Consider the following 25,645-nt stretch of genomic DNA (forward strand, 5'->3'; position numbering starts at 1 on the left):
AATGTGTGTGTGTGGATGTGCGTGTGTGTGGATGTCTGTGTGTGTGTGGGGGGGGGGGGGGTGGGGGGGTGCGGGGGGAGTTGGGGTGTGCATATGGAGGGGGGGGGGCAGATGTGTGTGTGTATGTGTGGAGGTGGGGTGTGTGTGTGTGTGTGTGTGTGTATGTGTGGAGGTGGGGTGTGTGTGTGTGTGTGTGTGTGTGTGTGTGTGTGTGTGGTGGGGGGAGGGTGTGTGTGGGGGGGGGGGTCTGGGGATGTGTGTTTGTGTGTGTATGCACGTGGGGATGTGTTCATGTGTGTGTGCGGATGTGTGTGGATGTGGGGATGTGCGTGTGTGTGGATGTGTGGAGGGTTGTGGGGGTGTTTGTGTGTGGGTTTGGGGGGGTGGATATGTGTGTGTGTTGGGGGTGGGGGGTTGGGTTGTGCGTGTGGAGGAGGGGGGGGGGTTGGATGTGTGTGTGTGTTTATGTGTGGAGGGGTGTGCATGTGGAGGGAGGGCGAATGTGTGTGTGGATGTCTATGTGTGTGTGGGTGGGGGGGGGGGGTGGATATGTGTGGGGGGGGGGTGGATATGTGTGTATGTGGGGGGAGGGGGGTTGGTGTGTGCATGTGGAGGAGGGGGGGTTGGATGTGTGTGTGCGTGTGGAGGAGGGGGGGTTGGATGTGTGTGTATGTGTGGAGGGGTGTGGGTGTGGGGTGGGGGTATGTGTGCGTGTGTTTGCGTGTGTGTGTGCGTGTGTTTGGGTGGGGGTGTGGGGGGGGGGCAGGTGGATATGTGTGTATGTGGGGGGGGGGGTTGGATGTGTGTATGTGTGTGTGTATGTGTGGAGGGGTGTGCATGTGGAGGGAGGGCGAATGTGTGTGTGGGTGGGGGTGGATATGTGTGGGTGTGTGTGGGAGGGGTTTGGTGTGTGTGGGTGGGTGTGTGTGTGTGTGGAGGGGGGGGGAGGGCGTGTGTGGGGGGAGGGCGGGGGGTCTGGGGAAGCGCCTTTGGGCTTCATGAAAAGCACTATACAAAATAAATGAATTATTATTATTATTGTGTGTGTGTGTGTGTGTGTGTGTGTGTGTGTGTGTGTGTGTGTGTATGTGTGTGTGTGTGTGTATGCATGTGGGGATGTGTTTGTGTGTGGATGTGTGTGGATGTGGGGGTGGGGTGTATGTTGGGGTGGGGGGGGGGGGGGTTGGGGTGTGCGTGTGGATGAGGGGGGGGGTTGGATGTGTGTGTGTGTGTGTGTGTGTGTGTATGTATGGAGGGGTGTGCATGTGGGGGGATGGGGAATGTGTGTGTGTGGATGTGCGTGTGTGTGGATGTCTGTGTGTGTGTGTGTGTGTGTGTGTGGGTGGGGGGGGGGGGCGGGGGGAGTTGGGGTGTGCATATGGAGGGGGGGGCAGATGTGTGTGTGTGTATGTGTGGAGGTGGGGTGTGTGTGTGTGTGTGTGTGTGTGTGTGTGTGTGTGTGTGTGTGGTGGGGGGAGGGTGTGTGTGTGTGTGGGGGGGGGGGTCTGGGGATGTGTGTTTGTGTGTGTATGCATGTGGGGATGTGTTCATGTGTGTGTGTGTGGATGTGTGTGTGTAGGGGGGGGGGGTGGATATTTGTGTATGTTGGGGGGGGGGTTGGGGTGTGCGTGTGGAGGAGGGGGGGTTGGATGTGTGTGTGTATGTGTATGTGTGGAGGGTTGTGGGGGTGTTTGTGTGTGGGTTTGGGGGGATGGATATGTGTGTATGTGGGGGGTGGGGGGGTTGGGGTGTGCGTGTGGAGGAGGGGGGGGGGGGTTGGGGTGTGCATGTGTGGAGGGGTGTGCATGTGGAGGGAGGGCGAATGTGTGGGTGGGGGTGGATATGTGTGTGTGTGTGTGTGGTGGGGGGGGGGGGGGGAGGTTGTGTGTGTCGGGGGGCGGGGCGGGGGTGTCTGGGGAAGCGCCTTTGGGCTTCATGAAAAGCGCTATACAAAATAAATGAAATATTATTATTATTATGTGTGGATGTGTGTGTGTGTGTGTTTGTGTGTGTATGCATGTGGGGATGTGTTTGTGTGTGGATGTGTGGATGTGCATGTGTGTGGATGTGGGGGTGGGGTGGATATGGGTGTATGTTGGGGCGGGGGGGGGCGGTTGGGGTGGTTGGGGTGTGCGTGTGGATGAGGCGGGGGGTTGGATGTGTGTGTGTGTGTGTGTGTGTGTGTGTGTGTGTGTGTGTGTGTATGGAGGGGTGTGCATGTGGGGGGATGGGAAATGTGTGTGTGTGTGGATGTGCGTGTGTGTGGATGTCTGTGTGTGTGTGTGGGTGGGGGGGCGGGGGGAGTTGGGGTGTGCATATGGAGGGGGGGGCAGATGTGTGTGTGTATGTGTGGAGGTGGGGTGTGTGTGTGTGTGTGTGTGGTGGGGGGAGGGTGTGTGTGTGTGTGTGTGTGGGGGGGGGGGGGTCTGGGGATGTGTGTCTGTGTGTGTATGCACGTGGGGATGTGTTCGTGTGTGTGTGGATGTGCGTGGATGTGGGGATGTGCGTGTGTGTGGATGTGTGTGTGTGTGTGTGTGTGTGTGTGTGTGTGTGGGGGGGGGGGGTGGATATTTGTGTATGTTGGGGGGGGGGTTGGGGTGTGCGTGTGGAGGAGGGGGGGTTGGATGTGTGTGTGGGTGTGTGGAGGGGGGGGGTGTGTATGTGTGGAGGGGTGTGGGTGTGGGGGTGTTTGTGTGTGTGTGGGGGGGTGGATATGTCTGTATGGGGGGGTTGTGTGTGTGTGTGTGTGTGTGTGTGTGTGTGTGTGTGTGTGTGTGTGTATGTGTGTGTGTGTGTGTGTGTGTGTAGGATGTGCATGTGGGGTGTTTGTGTGTGGGTGTGGGGGAGGGGTGGATATGTGTGTATGTGGGGTGGGGGGGTTGTGGTGTGCGTGTGGAGGAGGGGGGGGGATGTGTGTGTGTGAAGGGGGGGGATGTGTGTGTGTAGGGATGTGTGGGGAGGGGTTGGGGTGTGCATGTGGAGGAGGGGGGGTTGGATGTTTGTGTGTGTGTGTGTGTGTGTGTGTGTATGTGTGGAGGGTGTGTGTGTGTGGAGGGTGTGTGTGTGGAGGGGTGTGTGTATGTGTGGTGGGGTGGGGGTGGGGGATGTGTGCGTGTGTTTTGGGGTGGGTGGGGGGGGGGGGCGGGTGGATATGTGTGTGTGTGGAGGTTGGAGGGTGTTGGGGTGTGCGTGTGGAGGAGGGAGGGTTGTGTGTGTGTGTGGAGGGCTGTATGTGTGGAGGGGGAGGGGTGTGGGGGTGTTTGTGTGTGTGCGTGTGTGTTGGGGGTGGGGGGGATGTGTGTGTCTGTGTGTGTGTGTTGGGGGTGGGTGGGGGGATGTGTGCGTTTGTTTGTGTGTGTGTTAGGGGTGGGGGGATATGTGTGAGTGTGGGGGGGGGGTGTGGGGGGATGTGTGCATGTGTTTGTGTGGAGGGTGTGCGTGTGGGGGTGTTTGTGTGTGGGTGTGTGTATATGTGTGTGTGTGTGTGGGTGTGTGTTTATGTGTGTGTGTATATGTATGTGTGTGTGTGTGTTGGGGGTGGGGGGATGTGTGTTGGGGTGGGGGGTGGGGGGTGGGAGGGGATGTGTGTGTGGGGATGTGTCTTGGGGGGTGGGGGGGAAGGGGATGTATGTGTGGGGGGATGTGTCTTTGGGGGTGGGGGGGAAGGGGATGTGCGTTTGTGTGGATATGTGTGGGGGTGTGTGTGTGTGTGGATATATGAGTGTGCGTGTGTGTGTTGGGGGTGCGGTGTGTGTGTGTGTGTGTGTGTGCGTGCGTGTAGGGGGGGATGTGTGTGTGGGGGGGGGGGGGGGGGAGGGATGTGTGTGTGTGTGTGGAGGTGGGGTTGGTGTGTGTGGGTGTGTGTGTGTGTGTGTGTGTATATATATATATATATGTCTGTGGGGGTGTGTGGGGGGGGGGGGATGTGTGTGGGGGTGGAGGGGGGGGTGGTGTGTTTGTGTGTTTGGAGGGGTGTGCATGTCGGGGGGATGTGTGTGTGTGTGTGTGTGTGTGTGTGTGTGTGTGTGTGTGTGTGTGTGTGTGTGTGTGTGTGTGTGTGTGTGTGTGTGTGTGTGTGTGTGTGTGTGTGGTGGGGGGAGGGTGTGTGTGTGTGGGGGGGGGGGGTCTGGGGATGTGTGTTTGTGTGTGTATGCACGTGGGGATGTGTTCATGTGTGTGTGTGTGGATGTGTGTGTGTAGGGGGGGGGGGTGGATATTTGTGTATGTTGGGGGGGGGGTTGGGGTGTGCGTGTGGAGGAGGGGGGGTGGATGTGTGTGTGTATGTGTATGTGTGGAGGGTTGTGGGGGTGTTTGTGTGTGGGTTTGGGGGGATGGATATGTGTGTATGTGGGGGGTGGGGGGGTTGGGGTGTGCGTGTGGAGGAGGGGGGGGGGTTGGGGTGTGCATGTGTGGAGGGGTGTGCATGTGGAGGGAGGGCGAATGTGTGGGTGGGGGTGGATATGTGTGTGTGTGTGTGTGGTGGGGGGGGGGGGGAGGTTGTGTGTGTCGGGGGGCGGGGCGGGGGTGTCTGGGGAAGCGCCTTTGGGCTTCATGAAAAGCGCTATACAAAATAAATGAAATATTATTATTATTATGTGTGGATGTGTGTGTGTGTGTGTTTGTGTGTGTATGCATGTGGGGATGTGTTTGTGTGTGGATGTGTGGATGTGCATGTGTGTGGATGTGGGGGTGGGGTTGATATGGGTGTATGTTGGGGCGGGGGGGGGGGCGGTTGGGGTGGTTGGGGTGTGCGTGTGGATGAGGCGGGGGGTTGGATGTGTGTGTGTGTGTGTGTGTGTGTGTGTGTGTGTGTGTGTGTGTGTGTGTGTGTGTGTGTGTGTGTGTGTATGGAGGGGTGTGCATGTGGGGGGATGGGAAATGTGTGTGTGTGTGGATGTGCGTGTGTGTGGATGTCTGTGTGTGTGTGTGTGGGTGGGGGGGCGGGGGGAGTTGGGGTGTGCATATGGAGGGGGGGGGGGGCAGATGTGTGTGTGTATGTGTGGAGGTGGGGTGTGTGTGTGTGTGTGTGGTGGGGGGAGGGTGTGTGTGTGTGTGTGTGTGTGGGGGGGGGGGGGTCTGGGGATGTGTGTCTGTGTGTGTATGCACGTGGGGATGTGTTCGTGTGTGTGTGGATGTGCGTGGATGTGGGGATGTGCGTGTGTGTGGATGTGTGTGTGTGTGTGTGTGTGTGTGGGGGGGGGGGGGGGGGGGGTGGATATTTGTGTATGTTGGGGGGGGGGGGTTGGGGTGTGCGTGTGGAGGAGGGGGGGTTGGATGTGTGTGTGGGTGTGTGGAGGGGGGGGTGTGTATGTGTGGAGGGGTGTGGGTGTGGGGGTGTTTGTGTGTGTGTGGGGGGGTGGATATGTCTGTATGGGGGGGTTGTGTGTGTGTGTGTGTGTGTGTGTGTGTGTGTGTGTGTGTGTGTGTGTGTGTGTGTGTGTGTGTGTGTGTGTGTGTGTGTGTGTGTGTGTGTGTGTGTGTGTGTGTGTAGGATGTGCATGTGGGGGTGTTTGTGTGTGGGTGTGGGGGAGGGGTGGATATGTGTGTATGTGGGGTGGGGGGGTTGTGGTGTGCGTGTGGAGGAGGGGGGGGGGGGATGTGTGTGTGTGAAGGGGGGGGATGTGTGTGTGTAGGGATGTGTGGGGAGGGGTTGGGGTGTGCATGTGGAGGAGGGGGGGTTGGATGTTTGTGTGTGTGTGTGTGTGTGTGTGTATGTGTGGAGGGTGTGTGTGTGGTGGGGGGAGGGTGTGTGTGTGTGTGTGTGTATGTGTGTGTGTGGGGGGGGGGGTCTGGGGATGTGTGTTTGTGTGTGTATGCATGTGGGGATGTGTTCGTGTTTGTGTGTGGATGTGTGTGGGGGGGGGGGGGGGGGGGATATTTGTGTATGTTGGGGTGTGCATGTGTAGGAGGGGTGTACGTGTGGGGGGAGGGGCGTGGGGGTGTTTGTGTGTGGGGGGGGTGGATATGTGTGTATTGGGGGGGGGGGGTTGGGGTGTGTGTGTGGAGGATGTGCGTGTGGGGGTGTTTGTGTGTGGGTGTGGGGGGGGGTGGATATGTGTGTATGTGGGAGGGGGGGTGGAGGGGTGTGTGTGTGGGGGGGGGGAGGGGGGGTGGAGGGGGGTGTGTGTGGAGGGGGGTGTGTGTGTGTGGAGGGGTGTGTGTGTGTATGTGTGGAGGGTGTGTATGTGTGGAGGGTGTGTATGTGTGGAGGGGTGTGTGTGTGTATGTGTGGAGGGTGTGTATGTGTGGAGGGGTGTGTGTGTATGTGTGGAGGGGTCTGCGTGTGTGGGGGAGGGGGGAATGTGTGTGTATGTGGGTGGGGGGGGGGGTTGGTGTGTGCATGTGTAGGAGGGGTGTACGTGTGGGGGGAGGGGCGTGGGGGTGTTTGTGTGTGGGGGGGGGTGGATATGTGTGTATTGGGGGGGGGTTGGGGTGTGTGTGTGGAGGATGTGCGTGTGGGGGTGTTTGTGTGTGGGTGTGGGGGGGGGGGGGTGGATATGTGTGTATGTGGGGGTGGGGGGGTTGGGGTGTGTGTGTGGAAGAGGGGGGGGGTTGGATGTGTGTGTGTGTATGTGTGGAGGGGTGTGTGTGTGGGGGGAGGGGGGATGTGTGTGTGTGTGTGTGTGTGTGTGTGTGTGTGTGTGTGTGTGTGTGTGTGTGTGTGTGTGTGTGTGTGTGTGTGTGTGTGTGTGTGTGTGTGTGTGTGGATGTGTGCATATGTGGGGATGTGCGTGTGTGTGGGGGTGGGGGGGGGGTGGATATGTGTGTATGTTGGGGGGGGGTTGGGGTGTGTGTGTGGGGGGGGGGGGTCTGGGGATGTGTGTCTGTGTGTGTATGCACGTGGGGATGTGTTCGTGTGTGTGTGGATGTGCGTGGATGTGGGGATGTGCGTGTGTGTGGATGTGTGTGTGTGTGTGTGTGTGTGTGTGTGTGTGTGTGGGGGGGGGGGGGGGTGGATATTTGTGTATGTTGGGGGGGGGGTTGGGGTGTGCGTGTGGAGGAGGGGGGGTTGGATGTGTGTGTGGGTGTGTGGAGGGGGGGGGTGTGTATGTGTGGAGGGGTGTGGGTGTGGGGGTGTTTGTGTGTGTGTGGGGGGGTGGATATGTCTGTATGGGGGGGTTGTGTGTGTGTGTGTGTGTGTGTGTGTGTGTGTGTGTGTGTGTGTGTGTGTGTGTGTGTGTGTAGGATGTGCATGTGGGGGTGTTTGTGTGTGGGTGTGGGGGAGGGGTGGATATGTGTGTATGTGGGGTGGGGGGGTTGTGGTGTGCGTGTGGAGGAGGGGGGGGGGATGTGTGTGTGTGAAGGGGGGGGATGTGTGTGTGTAGGGATGTGTGGGGAGGGGTTGGGGTGTGCATGTGGAGGAGGGGGGGTTGGATGTTTGTGTGTGTGTGTGTGTGTGTGTATGTGTGGAGGGTGTGTGTGTGGAGGGTGTGTGTGTGGAGGGGTGTGTGTATGTGTGGTGGGGTGGGGGTGGGGGGATGTGTGCGTGTGTTTTGGGGTGGGTGGGGGGGGGGCGGGTGGATATGTGTGTGTGTGGAGGTTGGAGGGTGTTGGGGTGTGCGTGTGGAGGAGGGAGGGTTGTGTGTGTGTGTGGAGGGCTGTATGTGTGGAGGGGGAGGGGTGTGGGGGTGTTTGTGTGTGTGCGTGTGTGTTGGGGGTGGGGGGGATGTGTGTGTCTGTGTGTGTGTGTTGGGGGTGGGTGGGGGGATGTGTGCGTTTGTTTGTGTGTGTGTTAGGGGTGGGGGGATATGTGTGAGTGTGGGGGGGGGGGTGTGGGGGGATGTGTGCATGTGTTTGTGTGGAGGGTGTGCGTGTGGGGGTGTTTGTGTGTGGGTGTGTGTATATGTGTGTGTGTGTGTGGGTGTGTGTATATGTGTGTGTGTATATGTATGTGTGTGTGTGTGTTGGGGGTGGGGGGATGTGTGTTGGGGTGGGGGGTGGGGGGTGGGAGGGGATGTGTGTGTGGGGATGTGTCTTGGGGGGTGGGGGGGAAGGGGATGTATGTGTGGGGGGATGTGTGTGGGGGGATGTGTCTTTGGGGGTGGGGGGGAAGGGGATGTGCGTTTGTGTGGATATGTGTGGGGGTGTGTGTGTGTGTGTGGATATATGAGTGTGCGTGTGTGTGTTGGGGGTGCGGTGTGTGTGTGTGTGTGTGTGTGCGTGCGTGTAGGGGGGGATGTGTGTGTGGGGGGGGGGGGGGGGAGGGATGTGTGTGTGGAGGTGGGGTTGGTGTGTGTGGGTGTGTGTGTGTGTGTGTATATATATATATATGTCTGTGGGGGTGTGTGGGGGGGGGGGGATGTGTGTGGGGGTGGAGGGGGGGGTGGTGTGTTTGTGTGTTTGGAGGGGTGTGCATGTCGGGGGGATGTGTGTGTGTGTGTTTGTGGATGTGTGTGTGTGTGGATGTCTGTGGGGGTGTGTGTGTGTGGAGGGGGGTGGGGGTGGGGGATGGTGTGTGCGTGTGGGGGGAGGGGTGTGTGGGGGTAGGGGGGGATGTGTGGGGGTGTGTGTGGGGGGAGGGGGGATGTGTGTGGGGGTGGGGGGGGGGGTGGTGTGTGTGTGTGTGTGTGTGTGTGTGTGTGTGTGTGTGTGTGTGTGTGTGTGTGTGTGTGTGTGTGTGTGTGTGTGTGTGTGTGTGTGTGTGCATGTAGGGGAGATGTGTGTGTGTGTGGATGTGTGGATGTGTGTGTGTGTGTGTGTGTGTGTGTGTGTGTGTGTGTGTGTGTGTGTGTGTTTGGAGGGGTGTGCGTGTGGGGGGAGGGGTGTGTGGGGGTTGGGGGGGATGTGTGTGTGGGGGTTGGGGGGTGTGTGTGTGTGTGTGTGTGTGTGTGTGTGTGTGTGTGTGTGTGTGTGTGTGTGTGTGTGTGTGTGTGTGTGTTTGTGTGTGTGTGTGTGTGTGTGTGTATCGGGGTTGTTTCCAAGGGGGTTGTGTCAAAGCATATCCAATGAAAGTGGGGTTGTATCAAAAGTGGGGTTGTTTCAAAAGTGAGTGCGAGTGAACCGGTCATCACTGCCAGCAGTTTTAAAGTGGCAGTTTTAGTTATGTCTTGTTTTTTTTCTTGTATATTAAAGTTCTGTCATACCATGCATATATTTATTTACTTTCTTCTTAATCCCTATCTTACTACTGCTGCCATTAAATGCTTGCTTCATGCATTTGTTATCAATTTTTCCACATCCTGTTATCATCTCCATACATCTGAGTTGTTAGCCCGTCCCCCGCGCATCAGGGGAGATGGGATTTTGCAGTCGTGTGTGTGTGTGTGTGTGTGTGTGTGTGTGTGTGTGTGTGTGTGTGTGTGTGTGTGTGTGTGTGTGTGTGTGTGTGTGTGTGTGTGTGTGTGATATAATAATTTGGTCAAAAGGTCAAAGGTCGGCGTTGCATATAATTATCAACTTGCATCCAATTAACCTGAAATTTTAATAATTTGCATATTGGGTCACTGAATTAGTTTACCAATTAAAAGCTGGAAGCTGATTGTTTTTAGATCAAAAGGTCAAGGTCACAAAATCATCAATTTCCCAGTGGTTGACTTGAAATTTGAGCAGGGGTTGTATATCGATTGGGTCACTGAAGCATATTGCTTTTGAGGTTAAAAGGCCATGGTTGCATAAAATCATCATTTGGTATTTTTTTTAAACCCTTCTTGTCACGTTTAGAATACAGAAGAAGTCCGAATATAAAGTAGACGTGGATGGGCTTTGCATTTTCAGATTAATTTTAGTTGTTCCTCCCCCCACCCCCACCCCCTTAAAACTGTTTCTGCCACTCTCATGCCAGTGCCATCTGCCTGAAATGGAAAACTGCATGGATCAAATTGTATAATAAAGTGAAGAAAGATTTTACTATTTCACTATTTAGGGTTTCAGACATTTCCAGGATATTCTTCTGACAGAATAACTTGTAGAAAGCATTTAATTAACTCCCATTGTTTGATGTCTGGTGATAGCAAATTATTTGGGCTCACAGAAATTGTCCGCTATGGGCATGCATTATGAAAACAGGAAGTGGAATCTAATTCCTGAATAATTATGGTAAGGATGGTGGCCTGCCTCCGATTAGAATTAGAAATTTGAAGAATTAATTGTTATTGCTGCCATTTGAAAGAGCACGTTTTTAAAGGCCACTTATTAATGTAAGTGATTTTGTGTTATTTGCATTTTGTACCTGAATGCCAATGCTTCGTAAGTTATTAATGATGAGTACTGAGTTATTATTTTTTATTTCCCCCCCCCCCCCCCCCCCCCCCTCCCCCTGCTTTTATTGCATTCTGAACTGTTACAAAGTGATGTGCACTTTGTCTATGGGCCTATTATGGAATGTCGTTCAAGCCCAAATATATTAATTTTTGGTTATATTAAAAGTACCCCAATTGATGCATGATCATTACTGAGAATCCCTTCTTTAAAATGTAATATGCAGGGATCACTTCACATGCAATTGCCCACCGTCTACAGTGTGTGCACATAGTAAGCATTACTTTTATAAAGTATGCCAAGGTTGTTCAAAATTGCCGTGGACTTTTTATTACAGAAGCGTAAAAATAATACTTGCATGCTGAAATTTTGTGCAGTTGTATTGTTAGCCTGAGAAGGTTATGCGGAAAGTAATATCGATTTTTGTCAAAGTATTCTCGGCAAGACGAAGATGGCGGCCATCAGTATTCTGCCTGTGGGACAGAGGTGAATCATTAAGTTCCTTATGAAGGAGAAAATTAAAGCAGCTACAGTTCACAGCAGACTATGCACAATTTGGGGATGCATATCTTTCATGTAGTTGTGTGATAAAAATGAAAATGAGGCATCAATTTCAAAAATGGCTATGAATTGGTGAGTAATCTTGAGCATTCTCACATGCAAACAACTACTTCATTGTTTGATGTCTGGTGACAGCAAATTATTTGGGCTCACAGAAGTTGTCAGGTATGGGCATGAATTATGAAAACAGGAAGTGGAATCTAGTTCCTGAAGAATTATGGGAAGGATCATGGCCTGCCTCCGATTAGAATTAGAAATTTGAAGAATTACGTGTACCTGTGTTTGAAAGCTTCACGGTGAATTGCTGGATTACTAAATGTCAAATTGTAGAAGAATTGGATATTTATGTTGGAAGTGTGGAAACGGACATTTATTGATTCTCGCTTGAAATTCAAGAAGGTAAGTGCAAGGTGAATACCAAAAAGGACCACACAATTGATCAAAAGGCAAGCCATGTGGCTTTTACAATGGAACTCCTGGAACATGAACAATGGGAGGCAGATGCTTTCTTGAAGAAAATTGTGATGCATGATGAGACTTAGGTCCATAATTTAATGCCAGAATCAAAGCGAGCTGACCTATAGTGGAGACATTCATGATCCTAACCACAAACTAGAATGGCACTCAGTAGAGAGCATACCTCTGCCTGGTTGGCCATATCACTCAATGGTGAAGAATCACTTAAAAATTCTACTAGCCGGATCCGGATCCGGATCTTCACCAAAATCGAATCGATTCTTCCTTGTCACACACACAACCTGTCCACCAAGTTTCGTCCAAATCCGTCTATAACGTTTTGAGATATCCTGCTATATGTTTGGTTTTATCCCTACCTCTCAATGGTGAAGAATCACTTTTAAATAATTCTCATATCCGAATCCATATTCAGATCTTCAACAAAATCGAATCGTCCTTGTCAGACACCCAACCTCTCCACCAAGTTTTGTCCAAATCCATCCATAACTTTTGAGATATCCTGCTATGTATCGTTTTTGGCCCTATCTCCCAATGGTGAAGAATCACCTTAAAAATTCTAGTAGCCGAATCCGGATCTTCACCAAAATCTAATCATTTCGTCTGTGTCGCATAAGCAACTACATCCCTGCCAAATTTCGTCCGAATCCGTCCACAACTTTTTGAGATATTTTGTTCACAAACGGACAAATAAACAAACAGAAAGATAGACTGGGGTGAAAACATTACCTCCATCCACCTTTGGTGTTGGAGGTAAAAATTAATAAACGCGGAATTTGATGAACATGGGCAAACCTTCAGGGAACAGTGCTGCAGTGACTTCTAATGCAAAGAATGACAAAAAGCGATTTGCAGACAACAGACAGGTATACTCTAGGCATTACTTAATGTATTTAAATAATGCTCGCTCTCAAGTGGCAAGTATAACCACCGCTCCTTTAGCGGAGAAGGGTAAGGTCATTCTTGATCAACCCCCATACCTTGAGATTTTCATTTTTTTGCATCACTCAAATAATTTTGTCTATCATCAAATGTACGAACGATAAAGACCTCAAAGCACACGTCCTGAAATGGCTGCATTTCCATCCCAAATTTTTTGATGCAAATTGCATCGAGGTGCTACTCTATCTATGCCATACGAGTGTACTTGTTGCAGGGGAATATCTTGAGAAATGAGTGAAATGTCATCCAATGAAATGTCATTTTTCTAGAATAACAAGTCCACGTCAAGCTTGAATTTCCCTTGTATTTCAACTTCCTTACATCTTGTTTTGTGTAAAATGAATACCGTGTTACATGATCGTTATTGTGTTTTTGATTTTCAGAAGAAACCCAACACTCTTCTTCTGTCGGTGAGGCAGGAATGGACGACAAGAGAGTCAATGGGAACCATCTATATAAGGACAACGTGCAGAAGTCAAATGAGGTCATCAGTAGCCGCCAGTCTTTGTCGAACACCAAGCAGACGACGTCATTTGTAGAGCATAGTGAGGCAGTTTCTGATCAACTTAGAGATGCAGAAAGTTTGAGGCAAATAAAGAACGGTACTCGTGTTACTCCTCAGTTTCAAAATCAAGAATCTTTGAGAAAAAACACTCAAAGAAACTCGTGCATTTATGTCACCGTCAATGTTGATAGCTCCCAAGAAAATAAGTTAGGGAAGGGAAGCCCACGTGCATATCCTGAACGACGTAAACAAACTTCCCAATCGACATTCAAAAGGGATAGTGAGCCAGAGACGGACGGTTATGTGTCAGACTTGATACGATCGGTATTGAAAAAAACAACATTGTCAGAACGACGGCACGCCTCATTCGCCGCACACATCATTAAGGAGCTTGCGCAAGGTCTGGATAAGATTGTCGATGAGGTGTTGTCTCCAGTAGATTCTGTGTCAGAGACGTTGATCAAAGACAGTTGCACTTCTCCAAATGCTTCACAGTTTCCATCATTAATTTGTAAACCTGGAGAAATATCACCATTGGAACCACTTCACCTCCCACCCTCTCCACGTCCCACGGACTTTGCTTCTATTGACACTGTTGCAACCGATTGCCTGACTACCTTTGTTAGAGATCTTAAGAAACTAGTTCGTGGGACCAATGCAACAGCAGAGGCTGTGGTTTTCCACGTTCAATGCAAGAATGTAAAGGTAGTAAAGCCAGAAACTGAAGCCGTGATTCCACCAACTTCCCTTGTTATGCCTGTGAAAAGACAGCAATCTTCAAGCCTGTCCGATAGAGAAAATTTGGTGCTGCCACTGGACTATGTTAAACCAGCTAGTAGATCAGCTTTGGAGGACTTGCATCAAATAGCCAATGAAGAGCAAATCAACGACCAGGCTCATAAGGAAACTGCTGAAGCAGGCATTTTGGTTAGCACACCAAACGAAGAAGGCACTTTAAGGGCTCGTGGTCTTTTGGATAATCGGTATTCCCACAATGACTGCCCAAGCCGCATGGAAAGTATGTATTAAGTTGTCACATTTGTTGGTTTATTTTTTATTTCTTCCTATTTCTATTAGGGGATTTCTGGGTGGCACTTCCTTTTCATATATAGCATTTCAGTGCCTATCCCAGCTGTGCTCATGGCATTAAAAGTCAACCACAGTGTGAAATGGCATATTTAAATAATATCAAGAGGGTACGAACCACACTCAGTGGTGTAATGGTTAGAGCATCCGCTCGGGGTATGGTAGTTCGGTGGTTCAAACCCCGACCAAATCATATAAAAGCCGAACTAGAATGGCACTCAGTAGAGCATGTACCTCCACCAGGCTTAACAGTTTATGTTTTGTATCTTAAAGATAGGCCGGATTTGCGACTGGACCTTAACCAAAATCGAATCGGTTTGTTCTTGTCACCTACCCAACTCATCCAACAAGTTTCGTCTGAATCCGTCAATAACCTTTTGAGATATTGGGCTGGATATCGTTTTAGACCCTATCTCTCTATGGCGAAGAAACACTTTAAAAAAAATTATAATATCTGGAATCTGGATCTTCACCAAAATCGAATCATTTCATCCTTGTTACATATCCAACCTGTCCATCAAACGTTTTGAAATATCCTGCTCATAAGCAGACAAACAGGGGTGAATACATAGCCCCCGTCCACCTTTAGGTGGTAGAGGTAAAAATGGTACGTGCTGCTTCCTTGCTGACACTCAGCATTTCAAAGAACTAGGGCATGCCCGTACTATATCTATATCTAAAATTATATCCCCCCCCTCTATTTACATGAAATGGTTTGGTCCAAAGCGAACGGCTTGCGAGTGGTGACAATCCCCCCCCTCTATTTACATGCAATGGTTTGGTCCAAAGCGAACGGCTTCCGGAGTTTGGTAAAGAAATCGCCATCGCGTGCACAAACGCGCAGGAAAGCGAATGAATCGCAAATTCGTTTTTATTAGTTGTAAAACATAGTTTAACGCCAACATAGTTTGCAAACGTGAAATAAATGAATACGCTCTCAAATGTGCCATCCGAGGCAGAGTGTGCCCGCCACGTTCGGCACACGCGATCGTTCGCTGCTCTCTGATTGGTTGAATCGTTTTTTGGACATAGCTCGGTAAGTAATTGTCCGATTAATATGAAACCTTGAAAAGGCACATCCTCGGGTCCCCAGCAATATACCTGGCAAGTTAAAAGTATATCGGACCCGTGGTTGTCGAGAAACAGCGGTCACAGACAAACAAACGTACAGACAGACAGAGATTACTGGAATTATAGATAGATAGAGCATGGACAATCAATGCTGGGAAGGCAATGGCAAACCACCCAGTATAACTCTTGCCAGTAAACTGCTCTGACAGCCAATATTTGTAAATAGAGTATGGTGCAAGTTTTTCTTTTTTATGGGGCTACGCAAATAACCTCCCCCTCCCCCCCACCTCCCTCCCTGAAGGCAGTGTCCCAGTTGGGTTTCACCAACAATCTAAGCTGATGGTGACATAATTATTCCGCAACTAGCTGTTTTCAGAAAGTTGGAATCCATATCCTTATTACTGCTGCCTTCCATATTTTAATTTGCATATAACCTCTGCTAAGCCAGTCTGTTGTCCTCACCAAAGTAGTTTAGTGGGAAGAAAGGGGTATCGTGCAACCCCCGGAAATCAACTTCTAATCGACGTCTCTAGATCAGAAAAAATGCGTAGCAAATGATGAGCTATGTTAACAAATTGTAAAAATGTCCCACGTATCATTTTTATGCAAATTAGGGCCACCATTACCTATATCTCAGCCATTACTGCAGATAACTAAACAAATAAGGTGTCTAGAGTCTAGACCCATGTTTTTAGGGTCAAAGATTATAATAAAACTATTCTTGAAGTGACCACATGTGTCCGTGGCATACTAGTATGCAAATTAGTGCCGCCATTATCGAAAAATCAATTTTTTGGCATATATCGGCCAATATTGCACATAACTGCACAAGTAAGGTGTCTAGACCAATGTTTTAAGGGTCAAGGATCATTAAAGGACCATTCCCGAAGTAACTATGTGTGTCCTTGGCATGTAAACATGTAAATTCTAAAGTGCCGGCATTACCAAAAATTTGATTTTTCGCTGTATCTTAGCCAATATTGTAGATAGGTTAAGAGGGGTTTTTCAGGGCAATGATTTCACAAATGGTGTTATTTTTGCGATCACAGGTCCACTATCAGATCAATCGATCATCGTCGCTTTCAACGAAATCATCAAAGTCAAACTCGTCCTCTTCTTCTTCCTCCTCCTCCGCCTCCTCCTCCTCCTCCTCCTCCTCTTCTTCACGATCTTCAGTGTCCAGAAGATCAACCAGCGAGGTTGGTCGGACAGGACCACAACACCACACCGGTTCCAACACGCCTTCGTCAGTCCTCATCCATCCCTGCCCCTCATCGTAGGGTTTTGGCTTTTCTACAATGGGTTCGTCAGCTCGCTTGTACAAGGCAATGCGGTGGTTCACATGCTGGATGTGCGGCTTCAGAGCAGACTGGCAGGGAGGAAGGCGAGCCAGGTCGACCTTAGACTTGGAAGTGAGTTTCTTGTCCTCCCCCACCATTTTGCGCAGCAGCTTGGTACGGATGATCTCCACCGAAGACTCTCGACTCTGTCCGTACATCAGGCAGGTGAACTGTTCCAACTGCTTCAACACCTGTGGCGTGATGTTCCAGTCATCACCGAGTTGCCTGAAGGCCTTGTGAAACCTGGGGTTCTTCTCCAGCTTTTTCAGGGGCCCCACCTTCCCCTTGCCTTTGAAGGAACTGGTGCAGTCCTCTCCACTGAATACAAAGAACCCAAGAAGAGTGCCGCAGTAGTCTTCTCCCAGGGATTCTGCGAGCTCAGAGAGGTTGAGTAGTTGTCGATGTTTCCCTGACTCCGTATCCAGGTTTCCAGTCAGCTTGATGGCGTGAGCGTGGCAGAGAAGAATCACAAAGATATCTGTGGCAGGGTTTCTGACCACAGCGTTCTTGTATCCGAGGGCGGCGGCGTGATGGAGGTACAGTACCACCCTAGTATCAGTCTCTTCCTGGTTGCTGTAGATTGTGGGGAGCTCACGCACCTCGACCTGAAACACAAAGAGGCATTGGACTTTGAAAATTGAGGTAGAAAGCTGTACACGAGCCAGAATGAAATTGCATCAACTTTGTCGTGATCGACCTTCGTGAATGAGACATGGTTCTTGATTGGGTCATTCTGTAGTCGTTTCCCTAGTTTCTCAGAGCGATAGTTCGAGTTCTTGTACCCATTCCGTTTCAGTTCTTCAACATAGAGCAAGCACAAGGAAGATAGCCGTAAGATCTCATTCTGCTGGACAACATGAGTTTGAATGTGCTCCAGTACCGAGACGAGTGCCTTGTTGTGGGCAGCTGACATGCGAGCATGCTCGGTATTAATTGCTCTTTCGGCTCTACGAATCCTGCGCTCGTAGTTGGCGAACGCTGTGTGGAAAGCTCTCAAGCATGATGGATGGTGTTTGGCCTCGACAGCAAGGAGGTCTTTGTTTTTCACCCGTCGATGAAGTCGAACTGGACCCATTTTCAAGGCCCGTGATTCGATTTGCTCCCGCGCATTTTCTTTGTTCTTCCAAGATGAGAAGACTTCCACTCGCTCAGTTTTGCGATCACCATCTTTGATCTCTACTTTGTCACAGAAAATGCACTCTGGTGGGAAGATGGGTCCAGCGGAACCCGCTGAAGATGATTTACGAGGGGAGTGATGCCATTGTGAGGTTGATGCTTCTGGTTCTGTATCACCTCCCAGACGATTGAGGTTGCCAGTAAAGTGCTGATAATGCTGACGGTGATACCCAACACTTTCCAGATCATCGGGGAGAGTTGTAGGAATCTGGTCGCACTCCGATTGCATACGATATGGGGACTCATGTGATTGATGGAGACGTTGGTCCCGGATCTTATGAAATTGCTGTAGTTTTTCACTTGCAGTTCCTTTGATTTTACTGAGGGGTGTAAAACTATCATGATCAGACGTGGATAGCACATGAAGGATGCATGTTGGCTGGGAGTGTTTGGGGGCTGCAGGATCTGCGCTCTGGTTACGTTTTCTTTTGGGCATGATGGCTTAATGTCCACTTCTATCACCACTGCTTATCTGGAATGGGAAAGAGAAGTTACATTGGTGAAAGTATTGCCCTAAAAAAACACTGAAAAAACCCTCTGTCAACTTATCTGCAATATTGGCTGAGATACAGCTAAAAATCAAATTTTCGGTGATGTCGATACTTTAGAATTTACATGCCAAGGACACGCATAGTTACTTCAGGAATGGTCTTTCAATGATCCTTGACCCTCAAAACATGGGTCTAGACACCTTACTTGTGTAGTTATGTGCAATATTAGCCGATATATGCCAAAAAATAGATTTTTCGGTAATGGCGGCACTAATTTGCATACTAGTGTGCCACGGACACATGTGGTCACTTCAAGAATAGTTTTATTATAATCTTTGACCCTCAAAACATGGGTCTAGACACCTTATTTGTTCAGTTATCTGCAGTAATGGCTGAGATATAGGTAATGGCGGCCCTAATTTGCATAAAAATGATACGTGGGACATTTTTACAATTTGTTAACATAGCTCATCGTTTTCTACGCATTTTTTCTGATCTAGAGACGTCGATTAGAAGTTGATTTCCGGGGGGTGCACGATACCCCTTTCTTCCCACTAAACTAAAGGCCTCTGTCACCTGAGTTTGTGCATTTCTCTATTATTTTAAAATTGATATGACTTTTCATCAATTCGTGCTCTGTCACCATTTATGTGCAATAATAATGTGTCACTCTACCTTCAGATACAGATGGCCTCCATTTGAAAGAAGTGAAGGATGGTCTCAACCTCGAGACATTGCCACCTGGAGACAAAAAGCTGCAAAAAGTGTTAAAAAATGTTGTGCACAAAGGACACAAAACAACGCACTCGTTTTACTTGCACGGTTTTGATGAAGACTCTGCACTAACCTTTGCTAAGGCAAGATGTATATATATATGCACGTATATCTATATATATACAGACTTGGCATTTAATATGGAATATTTTTTTTGTGGGGGTGAACTTACTTTTCAAGATGACTTAGAACCAAAAGTTCATTGGAATTATGTTGAAATTATTCTAGATTTTGTTAATTACCTTTATTTGACCTTTACCTTTAATTTAATTACCTTTAAAAGAAACAAAAACCACATTTGACATTTCAAAGCAAATAAATTGATCCTTGAAAGTGATGTAAACTGATATCGAACTCAATTCACGGACAGTACTGTGTTAAACTTCTGTGCGTTTTCCAGAAGTATCTCTTTATTTTGCACATTAGCCAATTTTTTTTTCAACAAAAACAAAAGTTAAATTACGACTGGGATTATGGACAGTAAAATTAGAGTTCAGTACTTCGCGTAACCCCCACGAGCATTCGGGAGAGCACGTACACGTCGAGGCATGCTGTTCACGAGATTTGCCAAGGCTTGGACAGGAATCGCTTGCCATGCAGTGACAATAGTCTGCTGCAATGCACGCACAGAGGTCGGCTGTTGGTCCAAGTGGTCGATTTGACGCGTTAATTCTGCCCACAAGTTCTCTATCGGATTCATATCCGGGGACATGGCAGGCCACTCCATATGCTCTACACCACGGTCAGCAAGAAAGTGTTGGATCATGCGAGCATGATGAGGCCGTGCATTGCCATCTTGGAACACAAAGTTTCCTTGAAAGGCTGCATGAGCAAATGGAAGCAATGTTTCTTCCAGAATGACCCTGTACTTGAACTGGTTCAGGTTTCCATTCAGAACAACCAGGTTAGTTTTGTCCCCTGCATGAAAAGCAGCCCAAACGGTCACCCCACCACCTCCAGCTTGGACTCTTGGCACAATACAATCTTTGTTGTAGGCTTCATGCACTTGTCTGCGCACTCGGACGCGGCCACCTTGACGATAGACCAGAAATCTAGGCTCGTCACTGAAGATCACGTGATTCCAGTGTCCTGGCTGCCATTGACGGTGCTCTCTGGCCCACTGCAATCGGCGCTGGCGGTGTTGTCTGGTCAGGCATGGCTTTCTCAGGGGACGCATGGCACGATAGCCTGCTTGAACCAGTCGTTGGTCGACTAGCCTTCTGGATACAGGCACATTTGTCAGTTGCTGCCACTCAGCCCTAAGCCGATTAGCTGACTTGGTACGGCCATTGCGGACTAACCGGTGCAGCTGGCGATCATCCCTCCTTGTGGTTCTGCGGGGACGTCCTGACCTCGGTATTGGAGTAGGGACACCCCTCTGAGCATTTCGTTTCAGGATCTTTGACACCTGACCTTGAATGATCCCATACTGCCGAGCAATAGCACGCTGTTTCATGCCGGAATTTTGTAAAGCCACCACTCCATGACAAACAGCATTGTCGAGTTGACGGACCATCTCCAGAGGAAGCGGCAATAACTTTTGGAGATGTGCAGCAGTTGTTTTCCACTAATACAGAACACAACAACCCTTATATACCCGACTGTGAAGCCAATCATCAAATGTACCTGTCCGTACATTTTGACACGCCACCTGTGATATAATCCTGTTGTTGACTTCTTGCTGCGACAGACAATCAGTGACATAGTTCTTTAAACAAATAAATCACCAAAGTGTAAAAGAAACTCACCAGATTGATATACTGAGTTAAGAAAGTAAACCCAAGTCAAGAAAAAAAAAATATTCCATATTAAATGCCAAGTCTGTATATATATCTGTGCAGTCTGTGTTGTCACTGAACTACTCCCTCAAACTTTTGTGAAATCGTACCAAACTTCTGGTATGCACCTATCTCTCCCGTCAGTATGTCCTAAGGGTATTTGTTTTGAAAAAAATTCCATTTTATTTGTTGTTTTTTTGGGGAATTGTTTGGGGAATTTTTTTTTCCCCAACTGAAGTTTTCAACTTCAATTGTTTATAAAATGTAATATCACGTATATTACAAATACATTTGTGCATTATGATTGTTTGAATTATGATTGGTGTAAATCATGACAAAACAGCAACTCGGGTACAGTCATATATAGATATAGGTTCAAAACACACCTGGTCACAAGTGTGCCGCACTGACCGGGTCCTCAGTCGAGGTCCTCAGCATCATCCCGTTTCGGCCCTTCAACCTCGATACGGTCAGCTAAGGTGGGCCAGCAGGGGCACATACACATCCGCATGCAGCAACTTCACCTGGATGCGTACCACCCCCAGCCAGTGCGAACAACAACAACAACAACAACACCACCTCCACATCCAGCATCCACAGCACCAAACAAACATGGTGGAACACTCAAACACCCACCTTTATACCCTTCACCACTCACCAACAAAACACACCAGATCATTCATACACACACATACACACCCATACACACACATCACCAACCAACCAACCACCTACCCTTGCATCATACACCACTAGCTAAGTTTACTGACGCCATCATACACCACATCATACACCACTCGCTCTTTCACGAGCCTCGATCTTGTATACAAAAAAAAAAAAAAAAAAAAAAAAAAAAAAAAAAAAAAAAAAAATTCAGCACACAAAAACACACACTCATGTTAAAATTAATTCATGCAAAAACACACACCCTCACCCACTCACTCATATACACAAAATCTATATAATAATAGCGTAAGGACTCATCATTGTTATCCCTTTTACGCCGCACCCAGTGACCCGATGCCCACGGCACTAATGGATTTACGATCTACGAACCGCGCTCTTTGTTTATCACGTACAGCCATACTCGAAAAATCTGAATTAGCCAACGTTGGGGCCCAAAAGCATCCGATTAACTACCGATACGACGCCATCTTACGACGCCATCGTATTGGCGTCTGCTGGGCGAAGGCGAAAGCAAGCCGTCCACTGAGTGGACAATCCAGAGCATGCATTTGTGCCGGTGTCGGCGATCGTTGTTCATATATGCACTCTTCATTCTCATCTTTCTTCCTAACTCTTACTCGGACAAGCAAATCCCCGATGCCATCCATAATGGTACACTCTATCCATACACCACATCCTCCCTTCCGTGGATGTTCCACGGGTTTCGGCTAGTAATAGTGCAGCGGCATAGCAAACCAATTGTGCATTTTGTGATGGAAGCACCAAATTTGGCAGAATGATAGAATATTATATGGAGAACATTTTCAGATATGGAACCACTTTGGAATTCACCCCAATGTGGCCGCCATATTGGATTTCAAAATGGCGGCTTAAAAATCTTTAATTACAAATATTTCTGGTTCTATACCAGCTACAGCCTTGATTTTAGTGTCTGGATGTACAAACTTGAGGTCAAGGAATTGAATGGTTCTACTTAGAAGTTGATTTACTGACGCCATATTGGATTCCAAGATGGCGGCTTCCGAAAATCTGCTGACCGATATCTCTGGTTCTATGCCAGCTAGATACTTGATTCTGGTGTCTAGATGTACATTTCTGAGGTCAATGAATTGAATGGTTGTATTGAAATATGTTTTAATGCACATAAGCAACTGATAATCCCATATTACGTACATTGTATACACACGTTCAGCAAGAGAACTAGCGAGCGTATTGCATCAAGTCATGCCAAGTGTCACAGTTCCAACTCAATGTGAGCAGTCACCATCACAGGCACACAGTGCTGTGCATTTCAGAGCCGCTTTCTTGCACTTGCATCTCCCACTGCAACCTTTTTCGCACCCACAACAGATGAGTTCATAGCAGGATTTGGCAGCTTCTGGTAGTGTTGTCCACAGAGGATCGAACTGTCCGTCATTGTCCACCCACCCCCAGTCGCATGGTGATGGGAGATAGCAGTGTGGGACAAGAGACTGTCCCCAACAATGTCCACCCTGGTAAGTTGCTCTCTTCACGTGTTGTACTAGGGCGGCCTGTGTTGGAGGTATTGCTTCAATGGATCGAGATTTCTTTGCAAAGAGTTTCTTTCTTGCCAGATTCACCTCAGAACATGTGCATGTGCGGTCGTACAGAAGCACTACGTATCTCTCCAGGGTTGCCAGTGTATCCTCAGAGATCTCACTTGGTGCAGATGCCAGGTCCAGGAATGCATTGGTCACTTCTGGAAAAGTTTCCCATACTGCCCATGCTGTTTTCTTGCCACGACCTGCAAAGCTCGAGACGGTATCACACCCTGTGATTGCATGGAAGATTGGCAGTGCCTTGGCTTTGTCTGGTCCCAGGGTAGCAGACAGCTCGTGTGCTGCTATGTAGCAGAAGTTCTTTCCGGTTCCAAACGCTAACCAGAGTTCGTCCACTACCTCATTAAGCTCCTGGGCCATCCACACAGCGAGAACCACCACATCTGTGTCCACGGTGCGGATGAGTACTCTGCGGTGTCCAGATTTCATAGCAGCTGCTGCGTGGAGCATCATGCGCGTGTCTGCTTCCTCGTGATTGCACGGGGCCAGAGCGGCTGTGTCTGCACATGGTGGTACAGCAATGACCTGTTGGTGTAAGCATGAACAATACCGTGATGTAAATTAAATGTGAATTCCTTTGGTGTAGGTGGTCACGAATAAAACCTGACATGAATCTGCATAACATTTATTAATTTATTTCAGTACATTATTTCAAGTACATAAATACAGGGCAATTATTATTATTATTATTATTATTATTATTGTTATTTACTTGGCATCAAACACATGAAATCATACAATATGACATTGCACATATAACAGTAGCCTGTTCGTGTACACTCCCCCAAGATGCCAGGAAAGAAAAAAGCAATTCAAGAACACTATGGCCAATAGGCCTTTCTTAACAATTTGAGGGAGTGTACCGTGGACAGCTAAAGATTATATATACAATACAAAATATTCTTCCGAATAGATAATACAAATCGGGATTATATAATCAAAATTAAATTATATGAAAAGAATACACATATGTGGGTAAGAATTTACTCTACAACAGCATAAATCAATAATACATTGTATAATATGTACTGAAACCACAGAAGATTGTACACACACTCTCAAACACACAAGCAGGCACGCACCCACTCTCACCACCCAGACACATACACACACTTTCACTAACACACACTAACATACATCATGCACATTACCTGTTCACCGTCAGTAGCAATCAGCTGTTTGTCTGGCACATCGATGGACTCCGTGACCTGCTTAGACAGAAAGCTGAAGAGTTCCTCCTTGTTCTCGTCGACACGGAGGAAACTGTGCCAGTTGCCTGGTAGGAGGGCAGAGCCAGTGACACGTCTGCGTATTCCCTTGCCTCTGTTGGTCCTTGCAGTTGCCTTCAGGCTGCCTGACTTTGCATAGCGGTCCCACACTAGATCGAGACGAGATCGATGTTGAAGCTGTGACATAATGTATGGAACGAATACTTTTGTGGCATAGTCAAGAAATGTTTTGGTCTGGCCTGGGCTCAGCATTTGAACTATTACAGCTCCATCGAGGATCACAGAAGATACTTGTGGTGGGTCCGACTTTGTTTCGACAAGCTGTTCTAAGGGCTGCAACAAGTCAGCTTTGGAACCAAAGCGGAGCTGTCCATTTTGCGAGAGTGCTGGCGGATGTGCGCTGTTCTCATGTTTGAAGAACTGCTCGAGACCCCCATCTCTGGTTTGGCATGCGATGTATAGTCTGGAGAAGAGCTCTGAATCACTCTTTGCAGAGGCTACTTGTTGTTTGCTCTTCTGGGCAGCTTTGACCTTGATGGATGAAAACAACGGGAGTTTGTTGCGTTTGATGACATCATTGAGTGGCTTGGATCTGTCTGCCAGACGTTCCTTCTCAAATGAATGGAACTGATCTCTCCCAATCTGTAAAGCTGTATGCACAGTATCTACAACAGCTGGGCCCAAGATCTCCAGTGTGCCCAGGACCAGCAAATCTGTGCTTTCTTCTTCAAAGGGGCTGCCCATCTCTTCGATGACTGTTGTCAGTGCACGGACATCTTGGACGAACTTCTTCTGCACACTGTCGGTTTGCTCATGGTGGTGGGTGTGCTCTCCCCTTTGGCGCAGTTGCTGTGAGGTCTCAAATTCTGTGATGACCCGAGCAACTTCGGGGCCAGCCACCATCCACCGTCGAAGGGCACTTGGATTTTCAGTTAGGCCCACTGCCCCGCCATCGCCTTTGACCGTGGCATTGTTTTGTTCATGAGCCTGGTCTAGGGAGATGGCGGAGAAAGCATGCCTAGTCTTCTTGGATGTGAAGTGCCCCGCATGGAACTTGGCAGCAACATCTGGGTGTATATAAATCAAGCCCAAGGCGCCCCGGCAATGCCGCGCTGTAGGATATTTAATTATTTGGCATGGGGGCGGTGTACTTTGAATGTATCTGTACTTGTTTGTTTTCTTGTTTGTTTTCTTGGTTGTCCGGGCGATATCTCAGCCATCCTTTGAGCTAGGAAGCTGAAATTTCGGCACAATGGTGAGCAAGTCCTTTGTCAAAAACTGTATTTTTTGTATTTTGATTAATCAATTAATTGAGGTTATTTAATTATAAGCGATTAATTAAGTACTAATTTAATTAATCAAATTTCCTTTCTCTTCTGACCATTAACTCAGGCACCTTTTGAGTTAGGAAGCTGATATTTGGACATGCCAATGACCAGGTGATTTGGCTGCAAAGGCTCTTTTTGATTTATTAATTAATCAATTAATCAATTAATCGATCAATTATTTAATTATTTGATTAATGACAAATGTTTTTTTGTTTTTTTAGTTACACATTCTGATGAAATGGTGGTGGTTTATGTGTTCTGTGACCGAATTGATTAATAATTTAATTTTTTAATGATGATTATTTATTTATTTTCATTATTAATCATTTATTTATTTTATTTCTCATTTGGCCAATATCTCAGGCACCTTTGGAGCTCGGAAGCTAATATTTGGACATGAGTGACCAAGTGATGTGGCTATCAAGG

The 25,645-nt window shown here is 48.5% G+C and overlaps 1 protein-coding gene across 2 annotated transcripts in view; it reads left to right on the forward strand.

Annotated features, from left to right (window-relative positions):
* Positions 1 to 25,645, forward strand: part of LOC137424934 (protein TASOR) — a 241,837-nt gene that overhangs the window by 186,689 nt on the left and 29,503 nt on the right. For both annotated transcript variants that reach the window (XM_068112841.2, XM_068112842.2), the window contains 2 exons: positions 12,558 to 13,697; positions 18,525 to 18,700. In XM_068112841.2, coding sequence (XP_067968942.2) covers positions 12,558 to 13,697; positions 18,525 to 18,700 — 1,316 coding nt within the window. The remainder of the gene's footprint in view (positions 1 to 12,557; positions 13,698 to 18,524; positions 18,701 to 25,645) is intronic.

This window comes from Myxine glutinosa, chromosome 4 (genome assembly GCF_964187855.1).
Source record: "Myxine glutinosa chromosome 4, kmMyxGlut1.1, whole genome shotgun sequence".
In the NCBI taxonomy this organism is placed as follows: Eukaryota; Metazoa; Chordata; class Myxini; order Myxiniformes; family Myxinidae; genus Myxine; species Myxine glutinosa.